The sequence below is a fragment of the Rhinoraja longicauda genome, chromosome 26 (genome assembly GCF_053455715.1).
Source record: "Rhinoraja longicauda isolate Sanriku21f chromosome 26, sRhiLon1.1, whole genome shotgun sequence".
NCBI classification, from domain to species: domain Eukaryota; kingdom Metazoa; phylum Chordata; class Chondrichthyes; order Rajiformes; family Arhynchobatidae; genus Rhinoraja; species Rhinoraja longicauda.
The window spans coordinates 32,616,808-32,634,585 of NC_135978.1; the positions used below are offsets into that span (position 1 = coordinate 32,616,808).

The following is a 17,778-nucleotide window of genomic DNA, read 5'->3' on the forward strand; positions in this document are numbered from 1 at the left end:
CTCCTCCCCCCCCCCTCCTCCTCCCCCCCCCCTCCTCCTCCCCCCCTCCCCCTCCTCCTCCCCCCCCCCTCCTCCTCCCCCCCCTCCCCCCCTCCCCCCCTCCTCCCCTCCTCCCCCGCTCCGGTCTGGTCCACTTGATCCTCCGCGCTCCGGGTTTTGTTGCGGCCGCGGGCCAGCGAAGGGGGAGGGGGAAACTGGGCCGCGCAGTCGCAGTACGCGGTTGCAGCGTTTTCGCGGGCGGGGAGGGAGCGTCGGTCGGTGGGTGCGGGTGAAGGATTGGATCGGATAGGAGCTCGGACCAAGCCTGGAGAGGAGAGGACAGGGCGGGGACGCGGGGAGGCAGGCGGACGAACGGCGGCGGGGTCAGCGGCGGCAGCAGCAGCGGCCCGAGGCTGAGCGGAGCGCAAGATGGCGGCCCGGGGGTCGAGCCCCTGCCCGTCGGGCTGACGGCGGTGAGTGCGGGCAGCCGGGCCCCGGGCCATACGCCCCGGCCTCCACTCGCCTGTTGGGGCGTCCGAGATCTTATCACTGCATCTCGGGGATCTGTCGCTGCGTGCCCGGGCCTAGGCTCAGGCCCCAGGCGGCTGTGATAACGGGCAGGCCCAGGCAGGGGGAAAGAGAGAGGGAGGGAAGGAAGAGAGGGAGCCAGCCCATCCGAGGGGGGAGAGTTTGCCGGATGGCTGAGCGCCTTTGCCAGGGGTAAAGTATGTTCCAATTATGCGATCCAACCCCCTGTTATGCGAGTCCTGTTTACAGATTGTTTCCAGAGCCTGTTGTTTATGTTCAGTTACTCTCACGCCACCTCATTCTTCTTTTCTTATGTTGGGGGGGGGGGGAGCGATTTCTAACACCCAATTAAAACGGGCCATGCTCTTCCTCGTTATCCTCGCCTCTGAATTTCCATCATGTTAGCCCGCGGAATCCTTGTGTGTACCTTTCTATGCTACTTATCGAATCTGTAAGAGCTCATCCCTCATTTTTCATTGTGTTCTATTTTTAAATTTCTCTACGACGTCGATTGGAACAGGCTGGTGGATTGGAATTGCATGCGAGACACTTTATTTTGTTCCATCATTCACGACAATGTGTTCCTCCCACCACAACGCCATTAACTTTTATCCCATTCTATTCAGTGGTTCTTTAACAAGTCAATTAACAACAGGAATGGATCAGTGATTCTTTTTAACATGGATAAGGAAATGAACATTTTACTCATCGGTTGCCTAGGTTTGAACCACCTAGTCATAGAGTCAGACAGCATGTAAGCAGGTCCTTCAACCCAACTTACTCACCAAATAATGTGTCCCATTTACATGTAGTGCCACCAGCATGGGTTTGGCCCATATCCCTCCAAATCTGTCCTATCCATGCACCTGTCACATTTTTTCTTAAACATTGCTTTAGACCCTGCCTCAACTAACTTCTGGAAGTTCGTTCCATACAGCAGTAAATTGCAGTTCAATTTTACTTCAATCATTTTGTAATAATGGTTGATTCACATTTGTTGTTTTTGCATATTAAATATTAATGTCTTACCAGGAAAAAACCAACGTTGGTCTGTGACCATCGGTGGAGAGTTAATGTTTTAGATTGTTGACATTACGTCAGAACTTTGAGATTTGTTTACATGGGTTCCTCGACCACCCTGAATCAATATTGTCCATTCTTTTACATATAAAACATTTATTTCAAAATTAAAGTAATACTTTTCTGTTTTTTTATTTGAATAGAATAGATTTATATGTCCTTGCATTAAGCTTCATCTGCTAGTTGCAGGACTCCAAGGTTGTTATTTCAAGATTACTCCTTGTGCCACTTAAGGCAGATAAGTCTCTAGGACATGAGAGGATCTAAGCCAGGTTATTGAGAGAGGCAAGAGAGGAGATTGTTGGGGCCTTGACAGAGATCCTTGTATCCTATTAGCCACAGGCAAAGTCCCAGGGAACTGGAAAAGAGCTAATGTTGTTCCTCTGTTTAAGAAGGGCTGGGCAGCACGGTAGCGCAGCAGTGCCTTACAGTGCCAGAGACCCGGGTTCGATCCTGACTTCGGGTGCTGTCTGTACAGAGTTTACATTCTCCTGCGACTACGTGGTTTTCCCCCAGGTGCTCTGGTTTCCTCCACACTCCAAAGACGTACAGGCTTCGGTAAAGATTGTAAACTGTCCTTTGTGTGTAGGACAGTGTATGGGGATCTCTGATTGGCATTGACTCGGTGGACCGAAGGGCCTGTTTCCGTGCTGTATTTTTAAAACTAAAACTAAAAAAAGCCATAGAGACGACCTAAGAAATTATAGGCTGGTGAGCCTTTTATTAGTGGGAAATTATTGGGAAAAAATTTTAGGGACAGGATCTATTCATATCTGGAAAGCATAGACATGACTTACGGCTTTGTGCAGGGAAGACCATGATTACAAAATTGACTGTTTTTAAGGAGGTAACAAAGATCATTGAAGGTAGGGCAGTGGATGCTGTATTCATGTCAAGATCCCTCAGAATCATATAGAGTATCCAAACGGACAATTTGCTCCAACTTGACTACCTGAAGAAGGGTCCTGAACTGAAACATCATCTGTCCATTGCCCCCACTGATGCTGCCAGACCTACTGAGTTTCTCTAGCACTTTGTGACTGTGTACATATATGTTGCCTGGATTAGAGTGTATAAAATTAGCTATAAGGAGAGGTTGGGCAAACTTGGAAAGAATGACTGCGGTGGGACAAATCTTTTGTTAATGTTAGTTGCTTTTCTGGGGCAACGTGAGTGTAGATGGAGTCAATGGTGCAGGGAGTGGTCTGTGTGATGAACTGGGCTACATTTACAACTATATGTAATTTCTTGCGGGCCTGGGCAGAGGTGTTCCCAAACTAATCAGTGATGCAACTCAACAGCATACATTCTATGGTGCATCTATAGAAGTTTGTAAGAGTCACTGGAGACATGCTTAATTTGCCCAATCTCTCAGGAAGTAAAGGTATTGGTGTGCCTTCCTGGATGTCGCTTCAATGTGCCTTTCTATGTTCTAAGTTATGATGAATCTTTCTAAAACACATCTGAATCTGAATTACCTTTATTGTCATTCAAAAGGAATTGAACGAAAATTATTTGCCACGCAGCCACAACAGTACAGAGTAAAAGACACAAGACACACAATTTTAACACAAACATCCATCACAGTAACTCCTCCAGACACCCCTCAGTGTGTGTGGTGGTCACAAGTGGAGTATTCTGTCCAATTTCAATCAAGTCATAGTTGTATAGCACGGAAACAGGCCCTTTTGCCTAACCCATCAATGTTGACTGAGGTGCCCATCAAAGCGAGTCCCATTTGCCTGCAATTTCACAATATTCCTGGAAATCTTTCTTAAGCATGTACTTGTTTGTGTATTTTAAATGTTATGTACCTGCCTTAACTGGAAGTAGAGTTGCTGACAGCACTTGAGAAGTGTCTTGATGGGCACTAAATTTGCTTTGCTCTGCACATCTCCTTTGAACTTTGCCCATCTCATGTTAAAACTATGCCATCTAATATTTGATATTTCAACCCTGAAAAAAGTTTCTGGCTGTCTACCCTATCTGTGCCTCTCCAAATTTTACATGCAGACATTCCCCGACTTATATACTGTTTACATTCCGTAAACCTTTATTTAAGTCAGATTTTGCGCAAATCTGAATAATTTTAAAACTAAGTAAAAACAAAGAACTGCAGGTGCTAGTTAATACACAAAGTGAAAGAATAATTCAGCAGGTAGGGCTGCATCTCTGGAGAACATTGAGAGGTGATGTTTTGGATCGGGACTCTTCTTCAGACTGATTCAGTCTGTTGAGTTACTCCAACGCTTTGTGTCATTTCACCTCCACCTAAGGGATGTGCTCGGTCACTGTAGGGCTCCCTCTCCTCTCATCAACTGCTGCATCTTCCAGGCAGCCTTTGCTTTGTCCATCCCTGCTCTGCCGCTACCTTCTCCCCTGGAGTCACCAACATCTTCCGAGGCGAAGCATTCTCCAAACAATGGGGGTGAGGAGGGAGGGGGAGTGGACAAGGCAAAGGGAGAAGCGGCAGCTGGTGAGAGGGGGGACCCCCACAGTAACCAAGCGCATTCTTTCAGTGGCAGCTGCCTGAAGAAAGTGCTGTCGGCCAGGGGATACAACGTGAGCCGCAACAACAGCTGCATCAACTGGATGGCACGGTCGTTGATGAAGCAGGGCTCGCTGGTGCACCCTGTGGGAGATGTCGGCGACTCGGCCGGGAGTTAGTATTCTCCACACTCATCTTACAGTCCTCCATGTCCATTGTATAAAAAGATGCAAAGTACTCATTTAGTATCTGGCCTACATCTCCGGACTCCAAGCATAAATTCCCTCCTTTATCTTTAAGCAGTTGTACCTTCTCCCTAGATACCCTCAAGGTTTTAATCCAGGTATAAAAAGATCTGGGATTTTCTTTAATCCGACTCACCAAAGCCATTTTGTGGCCCCTTTTGACCTTTCTAATCATCTGCTTGAGTTCTTTCCTCCTTTATATATCTCAAATCCCTGATTGATTCCATCTTTAAACCTTGCATGCGCTCCCTTTTTTTGACCAAGTTTATAACCTCTTTTGTCATCCAAGGTTCCCTTACAGTGTGCCATCCTTATTCCCGCTTTATCAAATATTCTGAACTTCGTTCAACTGGCCTTTAAATGACTCCCAAATGTCAGAAGAAGGGTCTCGACCCAAAACGTCACCCATTCCTTCTCTCCTGAGATGCTGCCTGACCTGCTGAGTTACTCCAGCATTTTGTGAATAAATACCTTCAATTTGTACCAGCATCTGCAGTTATTTTCTTACACTACCCAAATGTCAGATGTGGACTTGCCAATAACAAATATTCCCAGTGTACCTTCCCGAGTTCCTGCCTAAAAACAATGTATTTTGCCGTACTCCAAATTAGTACCTTTTTGCAAGGTGCATTCTCCTCCCTATTCACTGTTCTGACAAAGGGTCCCAGGTCAGAAACGTGGCTGCCTGCCCCGCAGATTATTTTCCCCCATTTTCTTTTTTTCGCTATTGAGCAATTGCAATTTTTTTAATTTTCATCATACATGCGGTTTTCACCAAACCCTTGAATACATTTCCATTCAAACAGCAGCTCTTGCTTTGAAAGAGAACCTTTAAAAGGTGTGTTATGCTTTCAGGACTGCAGTGAATGAAAAGAGCAAAATTAGACATTGATCATGGTAAAAATACCATCTGCTGCAAAAATCATCAATTTGTTGCAATTGAAAAATTCGAACATAGGGAAACCATAAATGTATGGACAACAAAATAGTGAAAATAAAGCAAAACTGCAAATACTAGAAATCTGAAAATAAAACAAACATGCTGGAAACACACAGCACAAGGCAGGCAGTATGTGACAGTTAACATTTAATTCTGAAGAGACTTCAGTAGAACTGGGACGGTGGGAAGTTGGCTTTAAATTGCTGAGTGGTGCTGCTTCTCTTGAAGAGGATTAAGGTGGAGCCTGATGGGATCTATCATTGAGCGAGGCAGAGAAAATTGCAGGGACCTTGACGAAGATCTTTGTGTCTTTGCTAGTCACAGGTGATGTCCCTGAGGACTGGCAAGCGTTGTTCCTTTAAAAAGGGAAGTCGAAAGAAGTTATATACCAGCGAGCCTCAAGTGAGTGGTAGGGAAGCTATTTAAAGAGGATTCTTTGCAATAAAAATGTACTTACTTTTGGAAGAGTAAGGGCTAATTAGGGACAGTCAGCATGGCCTTGTGGAGGACAGGTCATGTCTTACAAACTTGATTGAGTTTTTTGAGATGACAATGAGAGTGGTAGATGAAGGTGAATGAGTGTCTATACTTGTAGATGTCTATACATCTGACAAGGTCCTCATAATCTAGAAGGTTAAGATGCATTGGATCCATGGTGACTTGACACTTTGGATTAAGAACTGACTTACCTATAGAAGACAGTGTCGTGGTTATTGTGGCTGGAGATCTGTGCTGGGATCTCAGTTGTTTGTGATAGATATAAACGACTTGAACAAAAATTGGTTAGTTAGTATGTTTGTAGAAAACACACAAATAGTTGAGTTGCAGACAGTGAGGAAAGCTGTCAAACGATACTGCAGGATATAGATCAGCCACAGAAATGGATGGAGAAATGGCAGATAGAGTTTAATCCGAGCAAGTGTGGGGCATTGAACTTGAGAGGTAGAATGTGAGGGGAAAGTATGCAGTTAATGGCAAGGTCCCAAGATATGGGATCCAAGTCCATATCTCCTTTAAAGTGACAATATCAGTAGATAGTGGTACAGAAGGCATATGGCATGCTTGCCTGCATTGGTCAGGACATTGAGATAAGAGCCAAGAAGTTACATTGCAGTTTTATAAAATTTTGATTAGGCTGAATTTACAGTACATGAAACCCTTGTTATAACAGACCATGGGGGAGGGGAGAAGAATGGTGTCTGTTATTGTCGATTGTCTGAGTAATAGAGTATCATTGTGTAGGTAGAAGAAACAAACCATGGTGGTTAATACACAAAAGGACACCAAGTGCTCAGCAGGTCCGGCAGCATCTCTAGAGATCATGAATAGGTGACATATCAGGTTGAGACCCTTCTTCAGACTCGCGGTCCGGAACAGGGCCTGGAATCCAGCTGAGTTAACTGCCCTGGCTTGCTGGCAGCTGAGGGAGAGGTGAGGATTGGCGGAGTCATTGGTCATGGCCCACGGGTGGCTAGAGTGTGGGTAAGGGGCGGTGACAGGTGCTGTCTGCGAGCAGCTGAGCAAGGGTTCGGCCAGCATCGGCAGCGTGGTCTGGAAGCGAAGGTCAGTAGATCTGGCCTGGAAGCGGCTGGGGATGGGGTCAACATCCCGGCCTGGCTGTGAAGATCAGTAGGACTGGTCTAAAATTATTCAGGGTGGTGGCGCAGGTCGGCGGCAGCTTCAGTGGTCATTGACACTGCAGCTCCAGGTGTTGCTGCGGGTCTTGGCCTCGTGGCCGTCGGGTGTGTGGCGTAATCCAGTGGTGGGTCTCGACCAAACACATCACCTACCAATACTCTCCAGAGATGCTGCCTGACTTGCTGAGTTACTCCAGCACTTTGTCCTTCATCATGGCACAGGTGTCGATCAAAGCCATTGCATGTCAATTTCCATTACCTCCACAGTGTAACTAATAGCCTGTGTTCTTAAAGAGACAGAGGTGTCTGATTACGGTGGGGACTCTCCGTCCACAATAACCAAAATTGTTATAAAAAGTTCTGTAATAACGGCGGTTTTCTGTATAGTGTGCAGTTCTGGTTGTCCAATTACAAGGAGGAAGTGGCCGCTTTGTAGAAGGTACAGAAGAGGTTTGGTATTTGTTTATTATTATCACATGTACCAAGATACAATAGAAACATTTTGTTTGCATGTTATCCAGTCAAATCATATCATACCCCAGTATAATCAAGCCATACCCAAGGTTTACTAGGATGCTGTCTGGATTATAGGGTACAGGTGCTCCTCAGTCTCCGAGGGGGTTCCGTTCCGAGAAACAATTGTAAGTATTGTAAGTCAAAATGCATTGTAATACATGCGATCAGGTGGCCGGAAGCAAGCGGCGGCTCGCTACGGATCGCTGCCGTTTGCACCATTGCAAAGTTGAACTATCACAAGTCGAAACATCGTAAGCCGGGGAGCACCTGCACTAGTTATAAGGAGTGGTTGGACAGACTTGGATTGTTTTTGTTGGCGGCTGAGGAGTGACCTGATAGAAGTTCATAAAATTATGAGAGGAATCGATAGGGCAGACCATCATACCATTTTTCCCAGGGTAGAAATGTCAAAGACTAGAGGGCATAGCTTTAAGGTGGGAAGGGGAACATTTTAATGGAGATGTGTGGGGCAGGATATTTTACACAGAAGGTGCTTGGTACCCAGAACACGCTGCCAAGAGTGGTAGTAGAAGCAGATACAATAGTGGCATTTAAGAGGCTTTTGGATAGGCTCATGAATATGGATGGACATGGATCATATGTAGGCAGAGATGAGTTTAACATGGCACAAACATTGTGGGCTGAAGTTTTTCTGCTGTAATGTTCTATGTCCTTTGCTATCTATGACTCCCAATTGGAATGTCATCTGAAAATCTGCTAATCAGGCTACCTACATTTTTGTATATTGTAAACAATAATGGTTCCAGCACCGATTCCAGCGATGCATCCCTGGTTATAGATTACAGTCGGAAAAATGCCCATCCATTTTGTCTCCCATTACCAAACTGTTTTCGGATCCAGTTTGCAAACACATCTCAGATCCCTTGTGCCTTAACCACCTAGACTAACCTACCATTTGGAATCTTGTTATAAACCTTGCTGAAATCGATATGTTCTGATCGTCAAGTAGCTTTCTATTCTAATCCCATTTTCCAGCACTTGGTCCTTCTAAGCATTGATGGTTCAAGTTTATGTCGTGATCATTAATTATTGCATGAGTACCTCCCTCTGACGCCACTCACTGTTCTTGATTCTTGTTCTGATCTCACTGTCCTGGATGAAAAAGGTATGACAATAGACAATAGACAATAGGTGCAGGAGTAGGCCATTCAGCCCTTCGAGCCAGCACCGCCATTCAATGCGATCATGGCTGATCACTCTCAATCAGTACCCCGTACCTGCCTTCTCCCCATTCCCCCTCACTCCGCTATCCTTAAGAGCTCTATCCAGCTCTCTCTTGAAAGCATCCAACGAACTGGCCTCCACTGCCTTCTGAGGCAGAGAATTCCACACCTTCACCACTCTCTGACTGAAAAAGTTCTTCCTCATCTCCGTTCTAAATGGCCTACCCCTTATTCTTAAACTGTGGCCCCTTGTTCTGGACTCCCCCAACATTGGGAACATGTTTCCTGCCTCTAATGTGTCCAATCCCCTAATTATCTTATATGTTTCAATAAGATCCCCCCTCATCCTTCTAAATTCCAGTGTATACAAGCCCAATCGCTCCAGCCTTTCAACATACGACAGTCCCGCCATTCCGGGAATTAACCTAATGAACCTACACTGCACGCCCTCCATAGCAAGAATATCCTTCCTCAAATTTGGAGACCAAAACTGCACACAGTACTCCAGGTGCGGTCTCACCAGGGCCCGGTACAACTGTAGAAGGACCTCTTTGCTCCTATACTCAACTCCTCTTGTTATGAAGGCCAACATTCCATTGGCTTTCTTCACTGCCTGCTGTACCTGCATGCTTCCTTTCATTGACTGATGCACTAGGACACCCAGATCTCGTTGAACTCCCCCTCCTCCTAACTTGACACCATTCAGATAATAATCTGCCTTTCTATTCTTACTTCCAAAGTGAATAACCTCACACTTATCTACATTAAACTGCATCTGCCATGTATCCGCCCACTCACACAACCTGTCCAAGTCACCCTGCAGCCTTATTGCATCTTCCTCACAATTCACACTACCCCCCAGCTTAGTATCATCTGCAAATTTGCTAATGGTACTTTTAATCCCTTCGTCTAAGTCGTTAATGTATATCGTAAATAGCTGGGGTCCCAGCACCGAACCTTGCAGTACCCCACTGGTCACTGCCTGCCATTCCGAAAGGGACCCATTTATCCCCACTCTTTGCTTTCTGTCTGTCAACCAATTTTCTATCCATGTCAGTACCCTACCCCCAATACCATGTGCCCTAATTTTGCCCACTAATCTCCTATGCGGGACCTTGTCGAAGGCTTTCTGAAAGTCGAGGTACACCACATCCACTGACTCTCCCCTGTCAATTTTCCTAGTTACATCCTCAAAAAATTCCAGTAGATTTGTCAAGCATGATTTCCCCTTCGTAAATCCATGCTGACTCGGAATGATCCTGTTACTGCTATCCAAATGCTCAGCAATTTCGTCTTTTATAATTGACTCCAGCATCTTCCCCACCACTGATTGCAGCCTCTGGAGTATTTTTCCTCTATACATTGATTAATATTTATTAGTTAATAAATTGGAGTTTAATGGATGCACTTCAAGCACAAAAGTAGTTTTGGTTTAATTTATAAATTACTAACAACGTGTTGCTCGTGGAAGCATTAAGTTTCATGTTGAAATGTCCGTAACTGTGAAGCGTGACATCAGGGTATGGTGTAACTATTTGTGGTGCATGCTCTGTACTGATAAACGGGGTAGAGGGTGGATCAAATAAAGGCAGTACATTTATTATGAACAGTGGGGTTCTAGGGAGTATTGAGTAACCTTGGTGTGCACGCCCAAAGATCCCGAAGCTGGTGGTAGGTAAAGAGAGCATTTGTAATGTTTGCCTTCATTAGCTAGGGCAGGGGCCTCCAAACTTTTCAGCATTATATATTTGGCACATTTTTGCGGGCCGTAGGAAAAAATAAAGAAGTGTGAGTTTTATAAATTTAATTAACTCAAAAAAGTTTAGACCAGGTTACATTAGATTAGTAAAGGTTAAACTAGGTTTGGTTAGATTAGGTTAGTTTACATTAGGTTTATATGGCAACAAATAAATAATATTCAAAAATTTTTTAAAGCTTGAAATATTGGGATATATACACCGCAGGTATACAATTATTTATAAAACAGAAAAAATACAGTGACCACCACTGGGGGAGAGAGGGGGAGGGGGGAAGAGAGAGTGGGGGGGGGTAGAGATTCGGGGTAGAGGGAGCAGCGGGTGGGAGCGGGTGCGCAGAGAGGGGGAGGGTGTCAGAGGGGTCCGGTGATGGAGCGCCGCCACTTGCGGATGCCCCTCTCCCAGTGCCAGCGAGATCTGCGCCGCTCCTCCACTCTCACCCCAGGCCCCGTCTCCCTCTAACGCAGCGAAATAAGAGCAAACACAAATGTTGTAGTTGTTGTTTAGAAGCCCCGCATCCCCGGGGTGAGCGGCGGTGGCGGGGAGGGAAATTTCACTTGTGTTTGTCCTTATTTCGCTGTGTTAGAGGGAGACGGGGAAGAGAGTGGAGCAGCGGCGCAGAGCTCGTTGGTTCTGGGAGAGAGAGTGAGGGAGTAGCCCCCGCAAGTGGCGAGCTCCTTCACCGGACCCTCTGACACCCTCCCCTTCCCTGCGCTCCCGCTCTCACCCGCTGCTCCCTCTACCCCGACTCTCTCTCCCCAGGGTGAGCGGCGGCGGCAAGAAGGGAAGTATCCTTGGGTTTGTTGTTTGCAAGGGGGCGCAGCGATCTCTCGCTTTGTCCCGGCTCTGGATCGGTGGCGATCCCCTCTCCGGTGAATCTTCGCCGGCAGCTTCTGCCTCTAGTCCCTGCTGCCTAAGAGCTTGCTTCGGGCCGGATAAAATCTCGTGGCGGGCCGGATGTGGCCATAGTTTGGAGACCCCTGGGCTAGGGTATTGAATACAAAAGCATGGAGCTCTTGGCACAACTTTATAAAACATTGACGATAGACACAAAAAGCTGGAGTAACTCAGTGGGTCAGTCAGCATCTCTGGTGAAAAGGAATAAGTGACATTTCGATCGAGACCTATCTTCAGACTGAGTCAGGGGAAAGGGAAACGAGATATAGAAGGTAAATAGAACAAATGAATGAAAGATATGCAAAAAGCAATGATGAATAGCCCTTAATGGTCCATTGTTAGCTGTGGGTAGGTGATAACGAGTTAGACAGACATTGAAACTAGTACGATGACTAGGGTGGGGGAGGGATGGAGAGAGAGGGGATGCAAAGGTTACTTGAGGTTAGAGAAATCAATAATCATACTGCTGGGTTGCAAGCTGCCCATGTGAAATATGAAGTGCTGTTCCTTCAATTTGTGTTTGGTCTCACTGACAACGGAGGAGGCCCAGGACAGAAAGGTCAGTATGGGAATGAGAAGGGGAGTTGAAGTGTTTGGCAACCGGGAAACAGTGTAGAGCAAAGCGGACTGAGCACAGGTGTTCAGCAAAATGATAATCCCAGTCTGCACTAAAATTGGTGGGTGATCAGCTGACACATTACGTGCAGTCTAGTTGCCACACTAGAGGGTGGACATGTCTCTAATATGTGGACACGATTCACCAGGATGTTTTCTGGGGCGGAATGTGAGGAGAGACTGGATAGCCTACCTTGTTTAGGCTGGCTGTTCGGGGCTTTGGGAGGAGGGAGGGGCACACCTGATTAAAGTCAACACAATTAGCGGCGTAGGTACGGTAGATCATCAGCTTTTCCCCAAAGTAGATGTATCCAGGACTGATACTCGCAAAACATTTAACATACATCTCGGCTAACATTTGAATCACCAATGCAGAGTAGTCTATGGACCAAGTGCTAGAAAATGGGATTCGTACTGATGGTTGGCATAGACATGGTGTGCTGAAGGGCCTCTTCCAGTTGTATTTGACTGTGACTCTAAGTGTATTTGCTGGTCAGAACAACAGTAAATCGGTGAGATTAGTTCCTCATGGTAAAAGATAGTTGGGAAAAGATAATTGGGGATGTGGCAAAGCTAATGCAAGCTGAGGTGGGAAATGTGGCTGATGGCTCTGTTTTTTCCCCCAGGTGTTTTTCTGGAAACATGATGACATGGTGGCTTGATTCGTAGGATGCACTTGAATGACTGACACTCCATAAAATGTCAAGTTCAGGTTACCCCTCCGGGCAAGGCCCCTTCGGTGCGGATGCGGCTCGTTACCCTGCTCATACGATTCAGTATACCTTCTCCAGTGGTAGACACCAACAGGTAGGTTAAAGATTTAGTCTGAAGCAGCAGGTGCTACAGCCTGGATTGTTTTTGTTTTTTTGCTGGCTTTCATATTGAATTAATTAAATAGAATGCACACTCTGTTATCTGATACACATTGAACTTGATAGATGCTCGTTAATCCAATTTGCGATTACCCCAATGTGAGAGCCTTCCCACACCTGCCACTGCCTGACAGTCGTTTGGCTGCTGCTTCGAAAGTGCTAGTTAGCGGAGAAAACTGCTTAGTGTGGTGCTGCAAGACTGAGATTTTACTGTCAAGGTGGACCTGTGTGCGTTTTTTCGGATGCTCTGGTTTCCCCCCACACCCCAAAGACGTACAGGTTTGTAGGCTGATTGGCTTTGGTAAAATTGTAATCTGTGCCTCGTGTGTTTAGGATAGTGTTAGTGTGCTGGGATCACAGGTCAGCGTGGACTTGGTGGGCTGAAGGGCCTGTTTCTGTGCTGTATCTCTAAACTAAACACTGATTTTTTTGGCACCCGTGGTTCCGTAGCCTTGCCCAGGTTATCTGGTTTGCCGGAATAGCAGAAGACACATGATAATGATACAACAATACACCTCTGATCCACTAACAATACCCTTCCTGTCTTTCTGAAGCTCCATGTACTGCTAGAAATTTAAATTTAAAAATTATTAAATGTAAATTAAATTTACTGAAAATTTGTATCTTCTGCCCGACTGGAGTGGGGAGAAGAGGGAATAACTGGAGAGGAAATGGTCCTTTGATTATGTCGGCTGCATTTCCGAGGCAGCATGAAGTCTTGATGGAGGAGGAAGGCCGGTGTGTGTGATGTGATGGACTGGGCTACATCCACAACTCCCTGCAATTTCTTGCAGTCTTGGGTACGGCTATTAATGGGCAGAGAGTTCCAAACCAAGCTGTGATGCTTCCAATGGGATGGTTTCTCGGGTGCATTTGGAAAAGTTGGTAAGTGTCATTAGAGAGATGTCTTGGACTTCTGAGGAAGCTGAGGTGGTGTGCTATCTTAGCCATAGCTTCATCACGGATGTCCAGGACAAATTGTTCATGATATTTACACCTCGGAACACAAACTTCTTTTGGTGTACAGAATAATTGAAAGTAAAATTTATTGTATTATAGGATTAAATAAAAGTCAACAAAGGGTAGGGAGGGGTCATACTGCTTCGAAACAGGTTATTTGACATACAGTCACCACCCACCTTTGACCATCCATTTTACATGAATCCTACGCTAATCCTATTTTTTATTCTCTGCATATCCTCATATTCGCTTCTCTCCACCCCTGCCACCCTAGGTTCTGCACATGAGTACCAATTTACAAAGGCCCGTTAACCTACTAACTCACACATGGGAAACCCCACATAGTACCAAAGACATTGTGAGATCTCGACAGACCCAGGACCAGGTCTCTGCCACTGTGAGGCATCAGTTTTACTATCTGCAGCACTGTGCTGCTCCAGGAAGTCTGGGCAGCACTAGTCAATGAAAACAGTAACACATCAAGGTCACACAGTGCTGGAGTAACTCAGCGGAACAGGCAGTATCTCTGGAGAATATGGATGTCCATGTTACTTTGTGGTCTCCAGTAAATCTCCAGTACTTTGTGTCTTTTTTGTAAACCAGCATCTGCAATTGCTTGTGTCAACAAGTGTAGGGGTTTTTGCTTGGTGAAAGGGAAGGAGTCTAAAGCTCTTTAAAATGGGGAAATAAATCATCTTTTAAGTATATATACACTCTTTCCTTCAGTCAGAAAAGTCTTGTATGTTTTAGCTTGATGTTTTAGTTTGTCAAAGTAAGTGTGGTTTGCTTTTGATTGAATGTAACCTTACTGGGAGAAGATTGATTTCCAGCTTCGTATCCATGACAACCTTCTCGCAAAAGTTAAAGCTTTGAGCAACTTTCCCACAAAGTTAAGGGTTAAACTCGTTTTTTTCACATAGAGATGGGTGCTTTTGGAACCTAACATCTTCATCAACCAGTGGAGACATCTACCTTCAGGAGCTGGCAGAACACAGTGGGTAGGATGTCAGTGTTTGACAGTATTGTGAAAGTGGTTCCTCAGAGTGCTCTGGTTTCTTCCCACATCCCCAACATGTGCTGCAGTGCAGGTTAATGGCAACTATAAATGATCTACCATGGTGGTTAATCAGAATTAAGAACAATTCACAGGCATGTAAGGGTCAAGGTTGCTGGGAAATAAATGGGAGATGGGATTAATAGGATTGCTCAGACCCAGCATCAGCTCCTGGACCAAATAACTGTCTTTGTCGCAAATAAAAAATGAAATAGTATCTTTATGGATCTTTTGAATACTAGTACGATGTAGCTTCGCTATCTGTGAGGTTAATAGGAAATGCAGTCCTTATCAAGTTACCTGCTGTTTTGGCTGCAAGCAGCATTACAAGTGTTTAATTATTCAGATGCACGCCATGCTGATTAACACAAAATCTGATTGTGGGCTGTTGTTTTGCAGGAGTTTGCAGTTCCAGACTATCGTTCACACCTTCAGGATTCGCAACTCTTGCAGCAACAGCAGCATCAGCAACTCCGAAGACGACCTTCCCTGCTTTCTGAGTTTCATCCAGCCTCAGACAGGTTAGTGATTTTTAGAGAGAGTGAGAAAGTGAGTTAGTTAGTTAGTTAGTTAGTTAGCCAAGTATGTGCATATCCAAGGAATGTGCCTTAGTGCTCCGCTCACAAATGACAACACAAACACACAGTTAACAATTAAGAATAAAGAATAAACACATCAAAACAATAAGGATAAACATCACGGTCTAAACATGTGGGTGAAATTAAACCAGAGCAAAAAATAAACTACAGACTTTGGTTATTGAGTAGAACTACCACTCGTCGAAAAAAACTATTTTTATGTCTGCCTGTGGCTGCTTTGACAGTCCGGAGTCGCCTTCCAGAGGGAAGTGCTTCAAGATTGAAAGATTTAAAGAATCAGGAATTGTCCTTTTTATGGTTAATTTTTCTTCTCGGGTGATGTGACCTATTACTGAGAATGTGCTGGGCTGAGGACAGATCATCAAAATGTAGGCCTAAGAAGATGACTACACTGCCGTCCTGCCAATGAAGACAAGTGCATGCACCTGTGGCTTTCTCTTCCTGCACTCAACAATCAGCTCCTTGGTCTAGTTAATGACAAGAGCAGGATTTTTGTTCTAGGTTATATAACTAGATTATTACTCTTCCTCCTGTACTCGTACCAAGTGAACTTTCTCAGCATTGCCTCCAATGTCACCAAGTCCATCCTTAATAAGCGGACCAAAACTCCATGTGATATATCCATACCTGGTCTCGCCAAACTTTGTAGAGGAGTAAAACTTATGTAAGCTTTTCATTGTACCTTGGTACACATGACAATAAACTAAACTAAACTTTGGTACTGCATTCCCAAGCAACTGGTTTCTGGCTTCTGACTTTATCAACAAAATTAAAAAAAAAAAAAATCTTCATATTATATTTTTCGCCAATTATTTCCCGCTCTTTTAACCTGCTACATCCCTTTGTAGACTTTGTGTCTTTCTCGTAGTCTCCACACTGACTCTGAAGTTATGAATGGACAAAATTATGACCTCAAGGGTTGTTGTTCCCAGATTATTCCCTGTGACACTTGCTAGTGATGGTTGGAATAGAAAGATGGAGATGGCTGAGGAGTTTGGGCAGGATTATTATTTTTTGGACATCCCTTTGGGGCAGTGGGTGGGTGACCTGTACAAGGGGACAGGTTATGCCTGAACTGCAGGGGAACCAATATCCTGGCGGGCAGAGCTACTCGGGAAGATAGAGATTGGCAGGGAACAGGATCCAATGCTGGCGTGAGGCAGGTGGAAGGCTGGAGTCAATAACAGTGAGTTCAATAGGCAGGAGGATGTCAATACAGAAGTCAATAACAGTGAGTTCAATAGGCAGGAGGATGCAGGATGCTACGTCACCAGGCTAATGAAGATGCAGAAAATTCCATCAGAGTCTCAGCAATTTCCTCCCTTGCTTCTCATAGCACTCCTGGATAGATCCCTTCAGATACTGAGCTTTATCCACCTTAATGTTTAACTCTTCCTCCTTCCTGATACAAATGTTCCAGAGTATTAACGTATATCTCCCCATACTGTGCGGAATCAAGGAACATGGGGAAAAAACAGTAACTGATTTTGGATGATCAGCCATGATTATATTGAATGGTGGTGTTGCCTCGAAGGGCCGAATGGCTTACTCGTGCACCTATTTTCTATGTTTATCCACCACATCCTTCTCCCTGGTGATTCCTGACAAGAAGTGTTTCTTTAGGGCAGACTCCACACTGGTTCCTGGCTCCACACTTAAATTTTCCGTTGGTCACTAAGGGGACTTGTTCTTTTCCTTGCTACCCTCTTGCTTCTAACATGTGTAGATTTGGGGATTCTCCTGAATTCTGCCTGTCAAGCCTTCATGGCCTTTTTTACCCTCCTAACTGCAGTTCTCTCCTATATCCTCTCTATCAACTTCCAAGGATACCAATTGTCTACATTGACATATGGTTCCCTCTTTTTCTGATCAAATCGTCAAATTCCTTTGTCAAACAAGATTCCTTAATCTTACCCTTACATGGACATGCTGACTCTAAACTCTGACTATTTTGCTTTTCAACACGTCCCATTCATCACGTTTTGAATTCTCTCCAGCAACTGCTCCAAGCCTACTTTTACCAGGTTCTGTATTGTAGTATTAGAATCAGCCCTCTCCCAACTTAAGATCCTGACTAGTCCTTTTCCATGACTACCTTAAAATGCTACACGGGCTTGAGATTATTAATTTGTCCACTCAGTTCTTCAATGAAGAGATTGATTCATTTGGGAAAATGATTTGTTTTTCAGGCCTCAAGAGAGGAGGAGTGGCTATGATCAGTCATACCATAGCGTGGCTGGCCAGCCTGATCACGATTCACTGGAAACCAAACGTCCACGACTTGAACAGGTACCTGAACCCCACTTTCAGCGTGCTACAGTACTGCCCCTAGTGCACCCTGTCCCAGGGGGGCTTCGAGCACCCACAGAGGTGAAGAAGGTAAGTGCTGGTTGTTAGAGTAGGCAGCACTATAGATGGTGTATTCAT

General features: G+C 45.1%; 1 protein-coding gene across 21 annotated transcripts in view; it reads left to right on the forward strand.

The window, feature by feature from the left end:
• The window catches only part of ncor1 (nuclear receptor corepressor 1), a 186,200-nt gene that overhangs the window by 4,994 nt on the left and 163,428 nt on the right, over nucleotides 1–17,778 (forward strand). For 17 of the 21 annotated variants that reach the window (XM_078422003.1, XM_078422017.1, XM_078422022.1 and 14 more), the window contains exons 1-4: nucleotides 256–452; nucleotides 12,493–12,673; nucleotides 15,152–15,273; nucleotides 17,541–17,730. In XM_078422003.1, coding sequence (XP_078278129.1) covers nucleotides 12,566–12,673; nucleotides 15,152–15,273; nucleotides 17,541–17,730 — 420 coding nt within the window. In that variant the 5' untranslated portion in view covers nucleotides 256–452; nucleotides 12,493–12,565. Of the gene's footprint in view, nucleotides 1–255; nucleotides 453–12,492; nucleotides 12,674–15,151; nucleotides 15,274–17,540; nucleotides 17,731–17,778 lie in introns of those variants that run through there. The other 4 variants (XM_078422012.1, XM_078422016.1, XM_078422018.1 and 1 more) reach the window with 3 other exon arrangements.